General features: G+C 42.9%; 2 protein-coding genes across 2 annotated transcripts in view; both read right to left on the reverse strand.

Annotated features, from left to right (window-relative positions):
* Positions 1–18,144, reverse strand: part of LOC139240211 (molybdopterin synthase catalytic subunit) — a 70,744-nt gene extending 52,600 nt beyond the window's left edge. Inside the window, exons 1-2 of the mRNA XM_070868684.1 lie at positions 18,060–18,144; positions 1,954–2,079 (exon numbers count right to left, since the gene is read on the reverse strand). Coding sequence (XP_070724785.1) covers positions 1,954–2,074 — 121 coding nt within the window. The 5' untranslated portion in view covers positions 2,075–2,079; positions 18,060–18,144. The remainder of the gene's footprint in view (positions 1–1,953; positions 2,080–18,059) is intronic.
* The window catches only part of mocs2 (molybdenum cofactor synthesis 2), a 56,570-nt gene extending 36,441 nt beyond the window's left edge, over positions 1–20,129 (reverse strand). The window contains exons 1-3 of the mRNA XM_070868696.1: positions 19,922–20,129; positions 18,060–18,181; positions 4,221–4,367 (exon numbers count right to left, since the gene is read on the reverse strand). Coding sequence (XP_070724797.1) covers positions 4,241–4,367; positions 18,060–18,181; positions 19,922–19,933 — 261 coding nt within the window. The 5' untranslated portion in view covers positions 19,934–20,129 and the 3' untranslated portion in view covers positions 4,221–4,240. The remainder of the gene's footprint in view (positions 1–4,220; positions 4,368–18,059; positions 18,182–19,921) is intronic.
* Between the last annotated feature and the right edge of the window lie 209 nt (positions 20,130–20,338).

Consider the following 20,338-nt stretch of genomic DNA (forward strand, 5'->3'; position numbering starts at 1 on the left):
TAATTGAATTTAAATTCCCCAGGTGCTTTGGTGGGAACCCATGTCCCCAGATCATTAGTCAAGGCCTCTGGATTACTTGCTCCAGTAATGTACCCACTACTCAGCCTTGTCTCTTGTAATCACATGCTGGGCACCAACATGGTTGAGATGGGAATGTTCATGAAGCTGCTTCCTCCGGTTAGTTTACTGACTATCCACTACCATCTTGACTGAAAATGGTAGGGTTAGATCATTTTGGTCTGATTCATTGGATGTGGAACTGCATTGCTCTGTCTATAGCCTGTGTTTAGTATGCAGCAACAACTTTAATGTAGTAAAAACTGGCACCGAACCACATAAGGAGTTAGTAAGACAGGTAATCAAAAGCTTAGTCAAATTGGTAGGTTTTAAGGAGCGACTTAAAGGAGTAGAGATATAGAGCAGTTTAGGGAGGGAATTCCAGAGTTTAGGACCAAGGCAGCTGAAGGTCGTGGAGCAGAAAATTGTGGATGCACAAAAGGCCAGAATTGGAGGACAGAGATGTTGGAGGGCTGCAAGAGTTTAGAGATAGAGAGCAGTGAGGCGATGGAGGGGTTTTTAAACACAAAGATGAGACTTTTAAAATCGAGGCTTTAAATTGCAGATAGCTTCACTAGGTTAGTACCTCATTCTGAGGTATGCCTGGTGCTGCTCCTTCTATAGTCCCATTGAAACTTCTGGTCATGGAAGCAGATTCAATAATAACCTTCAAAAGGTTATGTGCTGTATCATTCTATGATTTTATGAAACAAGGTTGGTCTTCCAGTTTGAAGGTAATCAAGGAGTGGGGGAGGTATTTGGCCATGAGACTACAGATTGTGGTGATCTACAATTTTGATGTTGTTGCTGATGGCCTGCAGTACCTCACAGAAGCCCAATTTTGGGCTACTGAATCTGTCATTAGTCTGTCCCACTTAGCATAGCGGTAATGCTACACTACATGATGGTGGATGTCCTCATTGTGGATACGTTTTCTTCACATGGACCGTGCAGTAACTTCTGCCATCACAGGGAGGCGGTTAAAAGTAGGTTATTTCCTTATATTGGTTCCCTACTTTTAACCGCCTCCCTGTGATGGCAGAAGTTACTGCACGGTCCATGTGAAGAAAACGTATCCACAATGAGGACATCCACCATCATGTAGTGTAGCATTACCGCTATGCTAAGTGGGACAGACTAATGACAGATTCAGTAGCCCAAAATTGGGCATCTGTGAGGTACTGCAGGCCATCAGCAACAACATCAAAATTGTAGATCACCACAATCTGTAGTCTCATGGCCAAATACCTCCCCCACTCCTTGATTACCTTCAAACTGGAAGACCAACCTTGTTTCATAAAATCATAGAATGATACAGCACATAACCTTTTGATGCAGGCTGGATCTAGCAGCTAGACTATTCAGGATTCGGCCAGTTCCATTAATGGTGGTACTACTGAGCTAGTCAGTGATGGACACTGAAGTCCTCCAAGCAGAGTACATTCTATACCCTCAGGGCTTCCGCAAAGTGATGTTCATGGTCAAGGCGTAGTACAGGTTCATCGGATGGTAGGTAGTGATCAGCAGGAGGTTTTCTTGACCTGAAGCCATAAGGTCCAGAGTCAATGCTGAAGAGTTTTGGGGGCCGGAGAGACTCCCACCTGACTCTACACCACTGTGCCCCCACCTCTGGTGGGTCTATCCTGCTAGTGCGACATACCTAGGGACCAGGGAGATGATGATCAAGTAGGCCAGGATACTGGTTCATGGTTGTACTCATAGAATAAAATCTAAGTCAGGCTGTTATTTGACTTGTTTGTGAGAATGTTTTCCCAATTTGGCACTAATTCCTAAATGAAGCGAGGAGTACTATGGATTTCAATTGGTGCCTAGAAAAAAAAGTGTACCGTTGATCAGGTTGTGCTTGAATTCCAGTTAGGCAATTTAGCAGCTTACCAATAAACAAAGACACTGCTCCACAAGATGGAGATTTTACTGATTCAGCAACTTGGTCTGTGGAAAGCTTCTCATATGTCACTTTTATCAAATCCTTGGGTTTGTCTTCCAATTCATACATGGTAACTGGAGAAAGGAGAGACATTATGTAACAAGAAGTAAATCTATCTGCTGGTAATAACTACTTATCACACTAACCAGATGGCCTCTATAGATCAATAGTTGTCATTAGAGACAGTTCTGCAACATGGCTACTTTGGCAATTCAAAATAATTCAACGGTTCTCTTTTTATGGTTTGGCATTTAACATGTTGAGATAGCGCAGGAAAAATGGAACACAAGAGTAAAGAAATAACTAAAGAAGATATTAAATATAATGAGAAATACTTTCCAATGTAAATTACATTCTACATCTAGTTTCAAAGAAACCAAGGTAGCTGAAGGCATGGCCACCAATGGTACAGCGATGAAAATTGGGGATGTGCAAGAGGCCAGAATTGGAGGGTTGGAGAGTCGGAGGAAGTTACAGAACGTCATCGCCGTGCGCAGCGACCCTTCAGCAAAAATTGGACAGGGCCCCGTGAGGCCGCCGCAGGTGATGTCAATGCCAGCCTCGCAGGTCACGAACCAGACCACACTCCGCTCACGGGACGATAAGTAAAGGGGAGGTACCCACCCTCATTTGTTTTGCACAGCCGACTTACCAGTTGGGCCTTTCATTATATATTTTGCGCGGTCCGTGCCACAATGGTGCAGCCCAGCACTCTGCTTCTGTGCCGGGCTGCGGCCACGGCACCCCGCATCCCCGGTGGCGTAGTGGAGGCCCTCGCCCCACTGCAGAGCTCGCAGCGTGGAAGTGGAGGGCCTTGTGCTTGCGCCGGTGCTACACGGAGGGGCCGCATAGCGTTGGAAAATTTGCATGCTTCCTGCCCCGGAGCCGCCCACCAGAGGAAATGAAGCATCCAACATTGCACTCCACTTCCTCTCGGGGGCAGTAACCCCAATTTTGCGGCCGGGACGGGACCTCCACGCCAGGCGCAGGAAGTCCCACCTCGCCTCGGTTGCCACCACCAAACGGGACGACACCGAATTTCACCCCCAAGGTCTTTCAGGACAGAATTGTTAGTGGAAGGAAGGACTGAGGGAGCAAAGAGCCATTTATAGAAAGGAGAATGTACGCAGTGAAGAGATGTGAAATACAATATGGGGACCAAATCTACTCTACTTATTTAAAACCTACTTAAAAGTAAAATCATATACCCTCACTAAATACAGAAGATACATAGAGGTTAGAGTTGAAGCAGAGATCATTGCATTATGTAAAGAAAAAATTGATAAATATTTGGGGAGGACAATGGTTTATGGGGAATAGTTTTGAATTGCCCCAGCAAATAGCCAACACAGAAATAATGAGTCAAGCAGTCTTCTGTTACGCTATAAACTTCTAAGGCTTATCTAGTTATTATTTAAACAAGCCATTCTGTGATCGTAACTTTAAAGAAAAACATCACGTTACCAATGCAGCATTAAAATGTGCAAAAGTTATGATTCATCGGAAACGTTCCAGTGAAGAACTGGGGAGCACACTGTACTTTCACTTCAAAGTTCAAAACAGATTGAGCAAGTGTATTCTGATGACACAACACCAGTAAAATTATCATAATTAAGAACTACATTTAATCGTAGTAACCTCTGAGTGAGACCAAGATTAGTGTGGGAAATGCGTGCATGTCCTATGACATCAATGGTGTTTCTGTTTGTCACATCAGCGAGCAGTCTCTGACAGAGTGCTAAAGCAGAGCCTAATTATGACTAGAGAAGCACACCTACACAATCAACAAAACTTTCACAAATGTAGTTACGGCCATTATAGGAATGGTATGGATACAGCTTAAACCTACATCTAACACAGCAGTACTTAACTCAAACTTAGTGGAAACAGTGTAAATGCTCCATTTCCGAGAACTGACATTGATTTCCCTTCCCCCAATAAAATAACTAATCTCTCCAGTAGTTATTAGCTTTCATTGTCTTACAAGTTTCACACTCATTTTAGTCATGTTTTATGATTACAGTGAAACTACATGAAAATAGCATGGCTCCATATAATAAAGACACAAAGCCAAGTGGGAACAAACATAAGGGGAAGATCAAAAGGCAGCATTCAACTGAATCACTGGACCTAGCAAAAATTAAAGATTCCATCAGGAATTTTAATATACGCCCTCCTGCGCCTGAAGTAATATTTGAGGAGAAGTTGGAAATACCTGCATATGTCTGCCAAGAGCTAGCCCCCACTGATAGGGGGGATAACAGCGATCTCGTCTCCTGGCTGGAGGAACAAAAGCTGATCTTCCAGGATGATGTATTCCTGACGAACAGCAAGAATGATATGATCTCTTATGGTACCAAGCCTGTAGACCAGGTAAGAAAGGAAATATGTACTAACGATCTGTGTTGTTTAACATTTAGCATTAAAATTTTCATTATATTTAACTGATCTTCCCTCCTCTCCCCATTAATGATCAACAATGCTCTCAAGTATGGTTCCAGGCCTCCCAACCAAAACATCATAGTTTTGAGTCACTACAGGCTGTCCTCTTCACGAGAAAATTTAGTCAATTCTTGACTGGGATGTTAAATGAAATACTGTATATAGCCAAGGTATTTCATTAATTAGAGAAACAATAGGTAAGGTACTCCGCCAATTTGCACTGCACACCTCAGAGCTCAGTAGTGTTGATGACTTCCATAAAGAAGCCCACGACCAAGAACAAAATTATCTCCTCACGTGAAAATGTGTGCTGAGCATCCAGTCAAAAGGAATATAAATTACCAATTTTAAGAAAAAATATGCACTGTTTCAACATTTCAAAAAGTGGCTCTACAGCTCTTCTACACCAGTCATGGTGTAGACCATGCTATGTTAACTTCTAGTATTTACCTGTCCTAACAATACAACATGATCATATTGATACTTTGAATTTTCAACAAAGATTTTTTTGAACCAAAAAAGGCAACACTCATCATAGCGTTAATTATAATACAGTACTACGAATGCTGTTTCTCCTATCAATGTGGTATTTTCTTGTCTCTCTAAACAGATAGAACATGGTCTTTCTAACCAGGGGTCACAGTCTAAGAATAAGGGGTAAGCCATTTAGGACCGAGATGAAGAGAAACTTCTTCACTCAGAGAGTGGTTAACCTGTGGAATTCTCTACCGCAGAAAGTTGTTGAGGCCAGTTCGTTAGATATATTCAAAAGGGAGTTATATATGGCCCTTACGGCCAAAGGGATCAAGGGGTTATGGAGAGAAAGCAGGAAAGGGGTACTGAGGTTGAATGATCAGCCATGATCTTATTGAATGGCGGTGCAGGCTTGAAGGGCCGAATGGCCTGCTCCTGCACCTAATTTCTATGTTTCTAGCTATTCTGTTAACATTTTACAATTACCACAGTTTACTACACCATAGCTTTGATATCAACCGTCACTTGCAAATCTGAAGTTGCACCTTCACTCATATTTGAAAACAACACATTCTTTGAGGTACTTCTATTTTTTCTTTTCTCGGACCTTCCTGTATCATGTCCCATCCAGCTGAAAAGGGAGCTTCTCTATCTGCTTCAAAGCTTCCTGGAATGCCACTACAAAACTGGATAATAGAACATAAGAACATAAGAATTAGGAGCAGGAGTAGGCTATTCAGCCCCTCGCGCCTGCTCCGCCATTCAATGAGATCATGGCTGATCTTCTACCGCAAATCCACTTTCCTGCACTATCCCCATATCCCTTGATATCCAAAAATATATCGATCTCTGTCTTGAATATAGCCCTCTGCGGTAGAGAATTCCAAAGATTCACCACCCTCTGAGTGAAGAAGTTTATCCTCATCTCAGTCCTAAATGGCCAACCTCTTATTCTGAGACTGTGCCCCTTGGTTCTAGACTCCTCAGCCAGAGGAAACATTCTCCCTGCATCCACCCTGTCAAGCCCTGTACAAATTTTGTATGTTTCATTGAGATCACCTAAACTCTAGAGAATATAGGCCTAGTCTACTCAATTTCTCCTCATTAGGACAATCCCTCATCCCAGGAATCAGTCAGGTGAACCTTTGTTGCACTCCCTCTATGGCAAGTATATCCTTCCTTAAGTAAGGAGACCAAAACTGTACAAAATACTCCAGATGCAGTCTCACCAGGGCCCTATATAATTGCAGTAAGATGTCTTTACTCTTATACTCAAATCCTCATAATAAAGACTTCCTTAATTGCTGTACTTGCATGTTAACTTTCAGTGATTTGTGTACAAGGACACCCAGGTCCCTCTGAACACCAACATTTCCCAATCTCTCACCATTTAAAAAATACTCTGCTTTTTTATTTTCCTTACCAAAGTGGACAACTTTACATTTCTCCACATTATATTCCATTTGCCATGTTCTTACCCACTCACTTAGCCTGTCTATATCTCCTTGAAGTCTATTTGCATCCTCCTCACAACTTACATTCCCACCTAGCGTTGTATCATCTTGGATATATTCTATTGGATAGAATATATCCAAAACTGAATTGGGCTGAATTTCCCTCAGATTTCCCCTCCATTTCTGTAGGAAAGCACGGAGTAGAAGCAAATCTCTTTCCCATGGCTAAGGTCAATAACTCTGCATGAAGATTGTAGGTGTAAACCCTGTTCTGCTATTCTGCTGCAGCATTAGCTGACCCCGTTGCAGTTTTAAGTTAACTAACACAGGACTAGAGGACGAAAGTACAAAATTCACAATCTGCAAGCAATGTTAGAGATAACAGAAATACTCCCTTGCACCCCCCCCCCCCCCGCCCCACCTCCTCCCAAGGATATTAGGCATATGGAACATAGTCCCAATGAATACAGTTAATTTAGAGTCAAATGACATCTTTAAAAAGAGATGGGGAATTGAAGGTTATTGTAATATTACACTTCATTTTTTTTCCAGGCGAGATAGTGGAAGTAACATAGTGCTTTTTAACTTAAGGATCAACAAATAGTGATGGGAAGGAACTTCATGATGGAATAAACATATATGGGCTCTGTATGAAACATAGAAACATAGAAAATAGGTGCAGGAGCAGGCCATTCAGCCCTTCTAGCCTGCACCGCCATTCAATGAGTTCATGGCTGAACATGAAACTTCAGTACCCCCTTCCTGCTTTCTCGCCATAACCCTTGATCCCTCGAGTAGTAAGGACTTCATCTAACTCCCTTTTGAATATATTTAGTGAATTGGCCTCAACTACTTTCTGTGGTAGAGAATTCCACAGGTTCACCACTCTCTGGGTGAAGAAGTTTCTCCTCATCTCGGTCCTAAATGGCTTACCCCTTATCCTCAGACTGTGACCCCTGGTTCTGGACTTCCCCAACATTGGGAATATTCTTCCCGCATCTAACCTATCTAAACCCGTCAGAATTTTAAACGTTTCTATGAGGTCCCCTCTCATTCTTCTGAACTCCAGTGAATACAAGCCAAGTTGATCCAGTCTTTCTTGATAGGTCAGTCCCGCCATCCCGGGAATCAGTCTGGTGAATCTTCGCTGCACTCCCTCAATAGCAAGAATGTCCTTCCTCAAGTTAGGAGACCAAAACTGTACACAATACTCCAGGTGTGGCCTCACCAAGGCCCTGTACAACTGTAGCAACACCTCCCTGTCCCTGTATTCAAATCCCTTCGCTATGAAGGCCAACATGCCATTTGCTTTCTTAACCGCCTGCTGTACCTGCATGCTAACCTTCAATGACTGATGTACCATGACACCCAGGTCTCGTTGCAACTTCCCTTTTCCTAATCTGTCACCATTCAGATAATAGTCTGTCTCTCTGTTTTTACCACCAAAGTGGATAACCTCACATTTATCCACATTATACTTCATCTGCCATGCATTTGCCCACTCACCTAACCTATCCAAGTCGCTCTACAGCCTCATAGAATCCTCCATGCAGCTCACACTGCCACCCAACTTAGTGTCATCCGCAAATTTGGAGATACTGCATTTAATCCCCTCGTCTAAATCATTAATGTACAATGTAAACAGCTGGGGCCCCAGCACAGAACCTTGCGGCACCCCACTAGTCACTGCCTGCCATTCTGAAAAGTACCAGTTTACTCCTACTCTTTGCTTCCTGTCTGACAACCAGTTCTCAATCCACGTCAGCACACTACCCCTAATCCCATGTGCTTTAACTTTGCACATTAATCTCTTGTGTGGGACCTTGTCGAAAGCCTTCTGAAAGTCCAAATATACCACATCAACTGGTTCTCCTTTGTCCACTTTACTGGAAACATCCTCAAAAAATTCCAGAAGATTTGTCAAGCATGATTTCCCTTTCACAAATCCATGCTGACTTGGACCCATCATGTCACCATTTTCCAGATGCACTGCTATGACATCCTTAATAATTGATTCCATCATTTTACCCACTACTGAGGTCAGGCTGACCGGTCTATAATTCCCTGTTTTCGCTCTCCCTCCTTTTTTAAAAAGTGGGGTTACATTGGCTACCCTCCACTCCATAGGAACTGATCCAGAGTCAATGGAATGTTAGAAAATGACTGTCAATGCATCCGCTATTTCCAAGGCCACCTCCTTAAGTACTCTGGGATGCAGTCCATCAGGCCCTGGGGATTTATCGGCCTTCAATCCCATCAATTTCCCCAACACAATTTCCCGACTAATAAAGATTTCCCTCAGTTCCCCCTCCTTACTAGACCCTCTGACCCCTTTTATATCCGGAAGGTTGTTTGTATCCTCCTTAGTGAATACCGAACCAAAGTACTTGTTCAATTGTTCTGCCATTTCTTTGTTCCCCGTTATGACTTCCCCTGATTCTGACTGCAGGGGACCTACGTTTGTCTTTACTAACCTTTTTCTCTTTACATACCTATAGAAACTTTTGCAATCCACCTTAATGTTCCCTGCAAGCTTCTTCTCGTACTCCATTTTCCCTGCCCTAATCAAACCCTTTGTCCTCCTCTGCTGAGTTCTAAATTTCTCCCAGTCCCCAGGTTCGCTGCTATTTCTGGCCAATTTGTATGCCACTTCCTTGGCTTTAATACTATCCCTGATTTCCCTAGATAGCCACGGTTGAGCCACCTTCCCTTTTTTATTTTTACGCCAGACAGGAATGTACAATTGTTGTAATTCATCCATGCGGTCTCTAAATGTCTGCCATTGCCCATCCACAGTCAACCCCCTAAGTATCATTCGCCAATCTATCCTAGCCAACTCATGCCTCATACCTTCAAAGTTACCCTTCTTTAAGTTCTGGACCATGGTCTCTGAATTTACTGTTTCATTCTCCATCCTAATGCAGAATTCCACCATATTATGGTCACTCTTCCCCAAGGGGCCTCGCACAATTGGATTGCTAATTAATCCTCTCTCATTACACAACACCCAGTCTAAGATGGCCTCCCCCCTAGTTGGTTCCTCAACATATTGGTCTAGAAAACCATCCCTTATGCACTCCAGGAAATCCTCCTCCACCGTATTGCTTCCAGTTTGGCTAGCCCAATCTATGTGCATATTAAAGTCACCCATTATAACTGCTACACCTTTATTGCATGCACCCCTAATTTCCTGTTTGATGCCCTCCCCAACATCCCTATTACTGTTTGGAGGTCTGTACACAACTCCTACTAACGTTTTTTGCCCTTTGGTGTTCTGCAGCTCTACCCATATAGATTCCACATCATCCAAGCTAATGTCTTTGCTAACTATGGAGTGAGATCAGAGAGCCAAACTGCCCTCTCTCATCCCGGTTCCTAATTATTTTTATTCCCTTCGAGCATTATTCTGTCCAAACAAAACTGTCCTAGAACGCTTCCAATGACACAATTAAACAAGTCACTGAGAAGTGTACAAAAGCAAGTATAAGATAACATGTGTGACAAAAATGAAGGATTTTTTTATCGTAGTATTAGTTTCTTCAATTCTGCCATGATACACTAAGGTTCAAAATTCAGCACTCAGGAAAAACATGTTACAGTTTATGGTAGTACAAATCGTCATCATTTTGCCTCAGCCAGGTGTCCAAATACAAACACACATACTTCAGTTCAAATGATTGGGTTTGTTCTAAATGTGCATTTGACTGGCAGCTCTTGTAAATTTAACAGATATTTAATTAAGTACATTAGATCCTGGTTGTTTTGTGGAAAGTATTTCTTAGTCTGTCTGAAGCCTTTTCAGAATGATAGTCAAGCCAGATAGCTTCTGATGAGAAGAGGCAAAGAACGGTTATCCAAGAATGTATAGTTTAGCACAGTAGACGCACAGATGGGTATTTTCTTGTTGCGTAAAGCGTTAAGTAGCTTTAATAACAACTGTAAAATCTACATTATGTCATTACTATTGTTCACTTATACTTTTATTGTTGAATACATTTGCTTGGCCGTTAAAGCCTAAGAAATGTAGTATTATTCTGCTACCTTCCAAAGTTAAGAAAGAGCACGTGATAAAACTAGTAAACCAAAACCAAGCAAATAGGGTTATCTGTTCAATTCCAAGGCATGCTATCAATTTACCTAGATATTTGTGAACAAAGTTTCATCTATGGGAGTGGTTAATTATAAACTTTAGTTAATAATCTAATAAATAAAGGCATGGCAGGGCAGCTCAGTCCCGTAAAATGCACATCCTATGCCATGTGGGAAGTCCTGGATGCTTCTCGTAGCCTGGACGACCAGGTGTACGGAAAGTGTCGCCAGCTAGGGCTGCTCAAGCTCCGGGTTTCAGAGCTTGAGCGGCGACTGACATCACTGCAGTGCAGCCATGAAGCTGAGAACTTCGTGGATAACACGTTTCAGGAGGTGGACATCCCGCAGCTTAAGAATGTGCAGGCAGAGAGGGAATGGGTGACCGCCAGACAGACAAGGTGGTCAGGTAGGGCAGGTAGGTAGGGCAGGAGTCCCGACTGCATTTTGCTCATTACGCGGTTTTCAGTTCTGGATACTGGTGAGGGCACTGGTTCCTCACGGTACCATGGGTGGCTCAGCTGCACGGGAGGACGTGGGGGCTGGGGGGTTAGGAAAGGGGAGGAAGAAGAGTGGAAGAGAAATAGTGGTAGGGAATTCAATAGTTAGGGATCAGACAGGCATCTCTGCGGCCGCAGACATGACTCCAGGATGGTATATTGTCTCCCTAGTGCCAGGGTCAAGGATGTCACTAAACGGCTGCAGGACATTCTGAGGGGGGGGGGGTGAACAGCTAGAGGTCATGGTCCATATCGGTACCAATGACATAGGTAGAAAGAGGGATGAGGTCCTGTTGGCAAATTTTAGGGAGCTAGGAAAGAGAGTAAAAAGCAAGATCTCAAAGGTAGTAATCTCCGGATTACTCCCGGTGCCACGTGCTAGTGAGTACAGAAATAGGAGAATGCGTGGCTGGAGAGATGGTTCAGGAGGGAGGGCTTTAGATTCCTGAGGCATTGGGACCCTTTCTGGGGGAGGTGGGACCTGTACAAGCCGAATGGGTTACACCTCAAAAGGGCAAGGACCAATATCCTCGTGGAGGGGGCTTTGCTAGTGTTGTTGGGGAGGGTTTAAGCTAGCATGGCAGGGGGATGAGAACCTAAGAGTAGATTCAGAAGGGGGAGAAGCAAAGCTGGAAATGGAAGGCAACAAAATAGTTAGCAAATTTGGAAGGCAGTGAAAACAAGGGCTAGAAAATGGTATATATTTCAATGCAAGGGGTCTAGGGATTAAGGCAGATGAAACACAGATAGACATATGGGAGTATGATACTATAGATATTACTGATACATGACTGAAAGAAGGGCAAGAATGGCAGCTCAACATTCCTGGTTACAGGGTTTTCAGACAGGAGAGAGGGGGATAAAATGGAGGGGGTCGCAGCACTGATTACAGAAACAATTACAGCTGTGAGGAGGGATGATATGTTAGAAGGATCATCAAATCAGGTCATATAGGTTGAATTGAAGAACAAAAGAGACAATCACACTGCTGGAAGTGTACTATAGACCCCCAAACAGTCAGAGGGAGATAGAAGAGCAAATATGTAGGCTAATTTCTGAGAAGTGCAAAAACTGTAGGGCAGCAAAAGTAGGGGATTTCAACTACCCAAATATTAATTGGGATAGAATTTGTGTGAAAGGTATAGAGGGTGCAGAACTCTTAAAATGCATTCAGGAGAACTTTTTTTAGCCAGTACATAGCAAGCCCAACAAGAGAGTGGGCAGTTCTGGACTTAGTTTTAGGGAATGAAGCTGGTCAGGTGGAAGGGATATCAGTGGGAGAGCATTTTGGTGGTAGTCATCATAATTCAGTTAAATTTAGGGTAGTTATGGAAAAGGACAAAGATAGACCAGGAATAAAAGTTCTCAATTGGGGAAAAGTCAATTTTACTTCGCTGAGATGTGATTTAGCCAAAGTGGACTGGAAACAGCTACTTGAAGGTAAATCAGTGTCAGAGCAGTGGGAGACATTCAAATAGGAGATTTTCAGGGTTCAGAGCAAGTATGTTCCCTTAAAGAAAAAGGATGAGACTATCAAATCGAGAGCCCCCTGGATGTCAAGGGACATACAGGATAGGATAAAGAAAAAAAAGAGGTGACAGTTACCGACGGTTCAATACTGCAGAAAGGTAGAGTATAGAAAGTGCGGGGGTGAAATTAAAAAGGAAATTAGGAAAGCAAAGAGAGAGCAAGAAAACATTTTGGTAAGTAAAATCAAGGAAAACCTGAAGATATTTTATAAATACATTGGAGCAAGAGGATAAATAAAGAAAGAGTACAGCCTATTAGAGACCATAAATGTAATGTGTGTGAGGAGGCAGAAGACGTGGGTATGGTTCTTAATGAATACTTTGCACCTGTTTTCACAAAAGAGAGGGATGATGCAGACATTGCAATCAGGGAAGAGTGTGAAATATTAGATGGAATAAATATAATGGAAGAGGATATTTTAAGGGGTTTGGCATCTTTGAAAGTGGATAAATCATCAGGCTCGGATGAAATGTATCCTAGGCTGATAAGAGAAGCATAGAAGCATAGAAACATAGAAACATAGAAACATAGAAACATAGAAAATAGGTGCAGGAGTAGGCCATTCGGCCCTTCTAGCCTGCACCGCCATTCAATGAGTTCATGGCTGAACATTCAACTTCAGTACCCCATTCCTGCTTTCTCGCCATACCCCTTGATCCCCCTAGCAGTAAGGACCTCATCTAGCAAGAGAGGAAATAATGAGTGGGTGGCAACCTGGAAGTGTAGAAAGAGGTAGGCAGTACAGGAATCCTCCACTAGTGTGGCACTCTCAAACAGATATGCAGCATTGCATACCGGTGAGGGTGATGATGCCTAAAAGGAGTGCTGTCCCGAGCCTGGAACCGTGAGTCAAAGAACAGCATAGAGGGGTACAGCAAAGTGAAGGAATGCAGTAATAATTGGGGATTCGGGGACAGGCAGTTCTGCTACCATCGACGCGAGACACTCCCATTGATATGTTGCCTCCCTGGTGGCAGGGTAAAGAATATTCTGTGGGGATAGGGGAAGAGACATAAGTCGTGGTCAACGTCGAAACCAACGACAGTGGGAGGAAGGTGGTTGGGGTCCTGCACTCAGAGTTTAAGGAACTAGGGAGGAAGTTAAAAAGCAGGACCTCAAAAGGTAGTAATCTCTGGATTACTCCCAGTACCATGCGCTAGAGAGAGTAGAAATTGGAGGATACAGCAGGTTAATGCATGGTTAGAGACATGGTGCAGGAGGGAGGGCTTCAGATTCCTGGGACATTGGGACCATTTCTGTAGCAGGAATGACCTGTTCAAGATGGATGGGTTGCACCTAGACAAAGCTGGGACCAATATCCTTGCAGGCAGGTTAACTAGTGTCGTGGGGGTGGTTTTAAACTAATTCGGCAGCGGTTGGGCACTAAGATGTAGCTTTAAAAAGTACAAACAAGGTGCAGAGGACTGGGAGAGACAGTTTGAGTTAGAAATAATACAGAATTAGGTCGGATCATAGAAAATACAAAGAGGTCTAAATTAGGTTTGGAGTGCATATGTGTAAATGCACAAAGTGTGATTAATAAGGTTGGTGAGATACAGGCGCAAATTGGTATGTGGGACTATGATGTAGTGGCTCCAAAAAAAGGAAGGATTGGGTGCTCAATATTCCTGAGTACATGGTCTTCAGGAAAGATAGGGAAGGGAAAAAAGGAGGGTTAGCAATTTTGATTAAGGAAAATATTACTGTACTATAAAGAGAGAATGTCCTTAAGGGGTCAAAGAGTTAAGAAACAACAAAAAGGAGCTATTAAGCTACTTGGTGCATTTTATCGGCCACCAAATAGCAGATACGCAAATAAATTATTGAGAGGTGTAAGAACTTTAGAGTAGTGATAACAGGAGACTTTAACTACTCCAATATTGAATGGGACAATGATTGTATTAAGGGCAGAGAAGGGGAGGAATTCTCAAGTGTGTTCAGGAGAATTTTCTTGATCAGTATGTTTCCTGCCCAACGAGGAAGGAGGCATTGCTGGATCAAGTCCTGGGTAATGAAAGGCATCAAGTGGAGAATGTCACAGGCGGGGGAAGATCTCGAGAATAGTGATCATAGTATCGTAAAGTTTAGATTAATTATGGAGAAGGACAAGGAACAATCTAGAATAAAATACATAACTGGAGGATGGCTAATTTCAGCGAATTGAGGAGGGATCTAGCCCAGTAAATTTGAGTAAAAAACTGGCAGGCAGAAATGTAATGGAGCAATGGGCCACCTTTAAAGAGGAGGTGGTTTGGGTACAGTCTAGGTACATTTCCACAAGGGGAAAAAGGGCAGGCAACCAAAACTAGACCTCCCTGTATAACAAAGGAGTTAGAGGGTAGGGTGATGCAGAAAAAGGGGGTGTATGACCGATGTCAGCTTGATAATACAAAAGGAGAATCAGGCCGAATATAAAAAGTAAAGAGAAGTGAAAAAGAAAATAAGAGGGGCAAAGAGACAGTACGAGAATAGAGTGGCGGCTAATATAAAAGGGAATCCAAATATCTTCTACAGGCATATTAACAGTAAAAGGGTTATCAGAGGAGTGGTGGGGCTGATAAGGGACCAAAATGCAGATCTATTGGAGCCAGGAGGCTTGGCTGAGGTACTAAACTTTGCATTGGTGTTTACCAAAGAAGAGGACTTTGCCAAAGCTACGGTAAACGAGGAGTTTGCCGGGTTACTGGATTAGATAGAGGAGGTACTAGAAAGGCTGGCAATACTTAAAGTGGGCGAGTCACCCGGTCTCGACAGGATGCATCCTATGTTGTGGAAAGAAAGGGAGAAATTGCTCAGGTGCTGGCCACAATCTTCCAATCCTCCTTAGATGCAGGGGTGGTGCCAGAGGGCTGGAGGATTGCAAATGTTACACCCTTGATCACAAAAGGAGAGAAGGATAAACCTGGCAATTACAAGTCAGTCAGTTTAACTTCAGTGGTGCGGAAGCTTTTAGAAACACTAATTCGGGTGAAAATTAACAGCCACTTGGACAAACATGGACCAGTAAAAGGAGAGCCATGGATTTATTAAGGGCAATACATGTTTTACTAACATGATTGAGTTTTTGATGAGGTATCAGAGAGGTTGGATGAGGACAGTGCAGTTGTGTACATGGACTTTCAAACGGCATTTTATGCAGTACCACATACTAGGCTGGTTATCAAAATTGAAGCCCATGGGATAAAAAGGGCAGTAGCAGCATGGATACAAAACTGGCTAAGTGATAGGAAACAAGAGATGTAGTGAATGGCAGTGTTTCAGACTGAAAGGAGGTGTGCAGTAGAGTTCCCCAAGGGTCAGTACTAGGACGACTGCTGTTTTTTGTTACACATTAATGACTTGGACTTGAGGGTACAGGGCACAATTTCAAAGTTTGCAGATGTCACAAAACAGAAGTGTAGCAGTGAGGAAGATGGTAATATACTTCAAGAGGACATAGACAAGCTGGTGGAATGAGCAGACATATGGCAGATGAAATTTGAATACAAAAAAGTGTGAGGTGATGCATTTTGGTAAGAAGAATGAGGAAAGACAATAAATGCTGAATGGTTGAATTTTAGCAGGGTGCAAGAAGAGAGACCTGTGGGAGTTTGTGCACAAATCTGTGAAGGTGGCAGGATAGGTTAACAAAGCATGTTGGATCCTGGGCTTTATAAGCAGAGGCATAAGGCCCGACATTGAGTACCGCTGGAAAGCTGATGCTCCCTCCACCTTTTTGTGGCCATAAACGGGTCCTTTTTAGAATGGCAGGCAATGACTAGTGGGGTGCCGCAGGGTTCAGTACTGGGACCACAGCTATTTACAATATACATTAATGATTTAGACGAAGGAATTGAATGTAATATCTCCAAGTTTACAGATGATATTAAGCTGGGTGGCAGTGCGAGCTGCGAGGAGGATGCTAGGAGGCTGCAGGGGGACTTGGACAGGTTAGGTGAATGAGCAAATGCATGGCAGATGCAGTATAATGTGGATAAGTGTGAGGTTATCTACTTTGGTGGCAAAAACAGGATGGCAGATTATTATCTGAATGATGACAGATTAGTAAAAGGGGAGGTGCAACAAGACCTGGGTGTCATGGTACAATAGTCATTGAAGGTAGGCATGCAGCTACAGCAGGCAGTAAAGAAAGCAAATGGCATGTTGGTCTTCATAATGAGGAGATTTGAGTATAGGAGCAGGGAGGTCTTACTGCAGTTGTACAGGGCCTTGATGAGACCACACCTTGAGTATTGTGTGCAGTTTTGGTCTCCTAACTTGAGGAAGGACATTCTTGCTATTGAGGGAGTGCAGCGAAGGTTCACCAGACTGATTCCTGGAATGACAGGACTGACATATTGAGAAAGACTGGATCGACTAGGCTTATATTCACTGGAATTTAGAAGAATGAGGGGGGGATCTCATAGAAACATATAAAATTCTGACGGGATTGGACAGGTTAGATGCAGGAAGAATGTTCCCGATGTTGAGGAAGTCCAGAACCAGGGGTCACAATCTAAGGTTAAGGGGTAAGCCATTTAGGACCGAGATGAGGAGAAACTTCTTCACTTAGAGAATTGTGAACCTGTAGAATTCTCTACCACAAAAAATTGTTGAGGCCAGTTCATTCGATATATTCAAAAGGGAGTTAGATGTGGCCCTTGCGGCTAAAGAGATCAAGGGGTATGGAGAGAAAGCAGGAATGGGATACTGAAGTGCATGATCAGCCATGATCATAGTGAATGGTGGTGCAGGCTCGAAGGGCCGAATGGCCTACTCCTGCACCTATTTTCTATGTTTCTATGATATAATTGCAGTAAGACATCTTTACTCTTATACTCAAATCATCTTGTAATAAAGACTTTCTTAATCGCTTCCTGTACCTGCATGTTAACTTTCAGTGATTTGTGTACAAGGACACCCAGGTCACTCTGAACTCCAACATTTCCCAATCTCTCACCATTAAAAAAATACTCTGCTTTTCTATTTTCCCGACCGAACTGGATAACTTCACATTTCTCCACATTATATTCCATTTGCCACAGAAAAACATTTTATGCAACCTGATAGGGTGCTGGATACAGATTCAATCATAGCCTTCAAAAGGGAATTGGATGCATTCTTGAAGGTGAAAAAAGTGCGGGGATATGGGGAAAGGAGAGGAATAGGACTAACTGGATTGCTCTTTGAAAGAGCCGGCACAGACTCAATGGGTCGAATGTCCTTCTGTTCTGTATGATGTTATTATCCTATGAGCTTGCATTTATATAGTGCCTTTAACATATGAAAACATCCCAAGGTGTTTCACAGGAACATAATCCGATAGAAAGTGGCAGGAGATATTAGAAGAGTGGAAAGCTTGGTCAAATGGGCAAGTTTTAAGGAGATCAGAGATCTAATAAGATCTGTATTTTAATTTGGCAGGATATCTCTGTACAATAAATATTAATCTTCTTAATTACTACTCATATCTTCATCAAGTAATCAGAGTTCATGCACTGTAAGTTGAAAGATAAGACATCCAGATCAAGTTAAGTAACACTGCTGAAAAAGAGCAAGAATCTCGTGAGGTTTTCTAATATGCTGTACCTTGGATGTCTCTTGACAATTTCCTGCCACAGTTGCAAAGAAGTTAGTTGTTGTGGTATAGAAAGTGTCTCAGAACGAACCCCTGAAAGTTCAGCACTCCTGGCAAAATATAGCACTGAAACCTATTTTAAAAAGAGAGAAATATTTAATGCTGCAAAAATCATGAATAGCTCAGCTAAGAATGCTGGCACATTAGTTTACATATTTTCTAGCAAAAAGAATTCTGTGAAGAGCAGACTTAGATTTACCAAGTCAATAGTGGCCTCTTCAAGCCATATTTCATACTGTAAATATAATTTCAAAAGATTGTTTTGGCAGAAACATCTTTTCAACATTTAACATGAGGCTTCCATTATAGTATACCGACTAGGCTACTGGTTTCATTATAACATACCTACCAGTCTACTGGTATTCATAGACAGTAGCGCACACCCCACAGACTAAGTTAAACAGGCTAAGCATCACTATGTTCCCCACTGAGCCAGGAGAACTCATCATGTGTAGGCTTAACCACATGTGTAGAGCCACATTCACAACCAGCAAAGGGATTAAGTCTCTCCTTAAATCATACTGTGAAATCAACAAGCTGTTTTATTTAGCAACAGTTCAGAAATGTTGACATTAATTTTGAAACATTTGAGCCATTATGTAACATTTATATGAAAATGAGTAATTCCTAAACAAAACGTTAGTTTGTGTTATATAAATAATATATACTAGGGAGTAATCTCATCTTGGGATCGTTGTGATCATCGTTGGGATAACCTCAACGTGTTTTTTTTAAATGGTTAAATGCTCATTTCTATCTCTGTAACCTTCAGCCCTATAACCCTCCAAGATTGCTGCACTCCTCCAATTCTGACCTCGTGCACATTCCCAGTTTTCATCTCTCCACCATTGGTGGGCACGCCTTCAGCAGCCGAGGCCCTAAGCTCTGGAATTCCCTCCCTATACCTCTCCAACAATTACTGATGGAACAGTTCCCTAATAGTAAGGAAGCGTGATTTCTCCAACATAATGACCTGAACAAAGTAACATAGAAGTTTACTTCTGTTTATTACACTGAAAACAGTTTTATTTGCCCCTTCATTTAGAAAATATTTTCACCCTCCAAGTTTCTACCTTCCACTGTCAGTGGAAATTTCTAAACCAAATCAGTCCCAGCAAGACAAAGGAAATTGAAAATCCATGGCAGGCTGGCTCTTTATAGGACCATGCTGCTACCAGCACCATGACATTTTCTTTGGGAGCGGACATCATCAATTGGAGATGCATTACATTCTTGATGCGGGAACGGCTCCCTCTCCAAATGTGCGCCTATATTTAAGCAATGTGGAAAATTCAATGCTGTTGCAAGGAGAGAGTTGTCTAAACTTTTAAATTGATTACAGAAGTGGAAGTACTCTGAGCAATTTCCTTACAGCTGGTGTGGCAATGCTTTGGACACTCCAGCTCAGCCCGAAATCCAAACTTACACCACAACGTTAGTATTGGCGGCACAAAAGCGGTCATGTAAAAGCACCCTCTTTCAGTCACTTCCCAATTGTCACCTACACCCAACACCCAGCCTGGGCACCTCATTCTTGCCATTTTCTCCAACAACAACAACAACAAAAATCATCACGGTCCTAAGAGTTGACAGAGAATTTCTGAGGTCTTCAAATACGAAGAGGAGGAGCCGGTGTCACAGACACTGGACGGTTGATGCCGGCGGGGCCACCCGGGCGGTCTCCGACAGGAGCGGCTCATCTGCAACACGGAGAGGCCGCGGAGAGCGACAGCTGCTCGGGGCCGGGGGCTGCCGCAGGGTCGCTGCTTCGTCTCTTTAAAAGGGGGCGGCAGCACCAGGGGCCGGGCCGTACCTGGGCGGTCATTGCCGATCCGGTCGGGTCGGGTCTGGGCCGGGCGGTGCAGCACACACTGCAGTCCGGGTGGCCTGTGTGTGTTGGAACTGTCGATGCAGTAAGTCTGGAACAAAACAAATCTCTGGCGTTCGGTTCAATACATTGGTCCAATCCTGTTGTTTTATTCTAATAGCTCCACAAAGATCAACAACAATGAAACATATTTGCACATTGACCTTTTGTTTTAAGAAGACAAAACCTTTTTTAAAAAATTGAAACCTAAAGTTAGGGTGACCATATTTTCCGAACCAAATCCAGCGGCACACAGGGTGGGAGCCAGAATGGAAAATGTAGGTCGCGCAGCAAAAATATAAGTTATTGTTGCAGCAGCGAGGCAATCATTTTTTAGCAGCTATATTTTAACATTTGCACATA

This window comes from Pristiophorus japonicus, chromosome 2 (assembly GCF_044704955.1).
Source record: "Pristiophorus japonicus isolate sPriJap1 chromosome 2, sPriJap1.hap1, whole genome shotgun sequence".
Classification (NCBI taxonomy): domain Eukaryota; kingdom Metazoa; phylum Chordata; class Chondrichthyes; family Pristiophoridae; genus Pristiophorus; species Pristiophorus japonicus.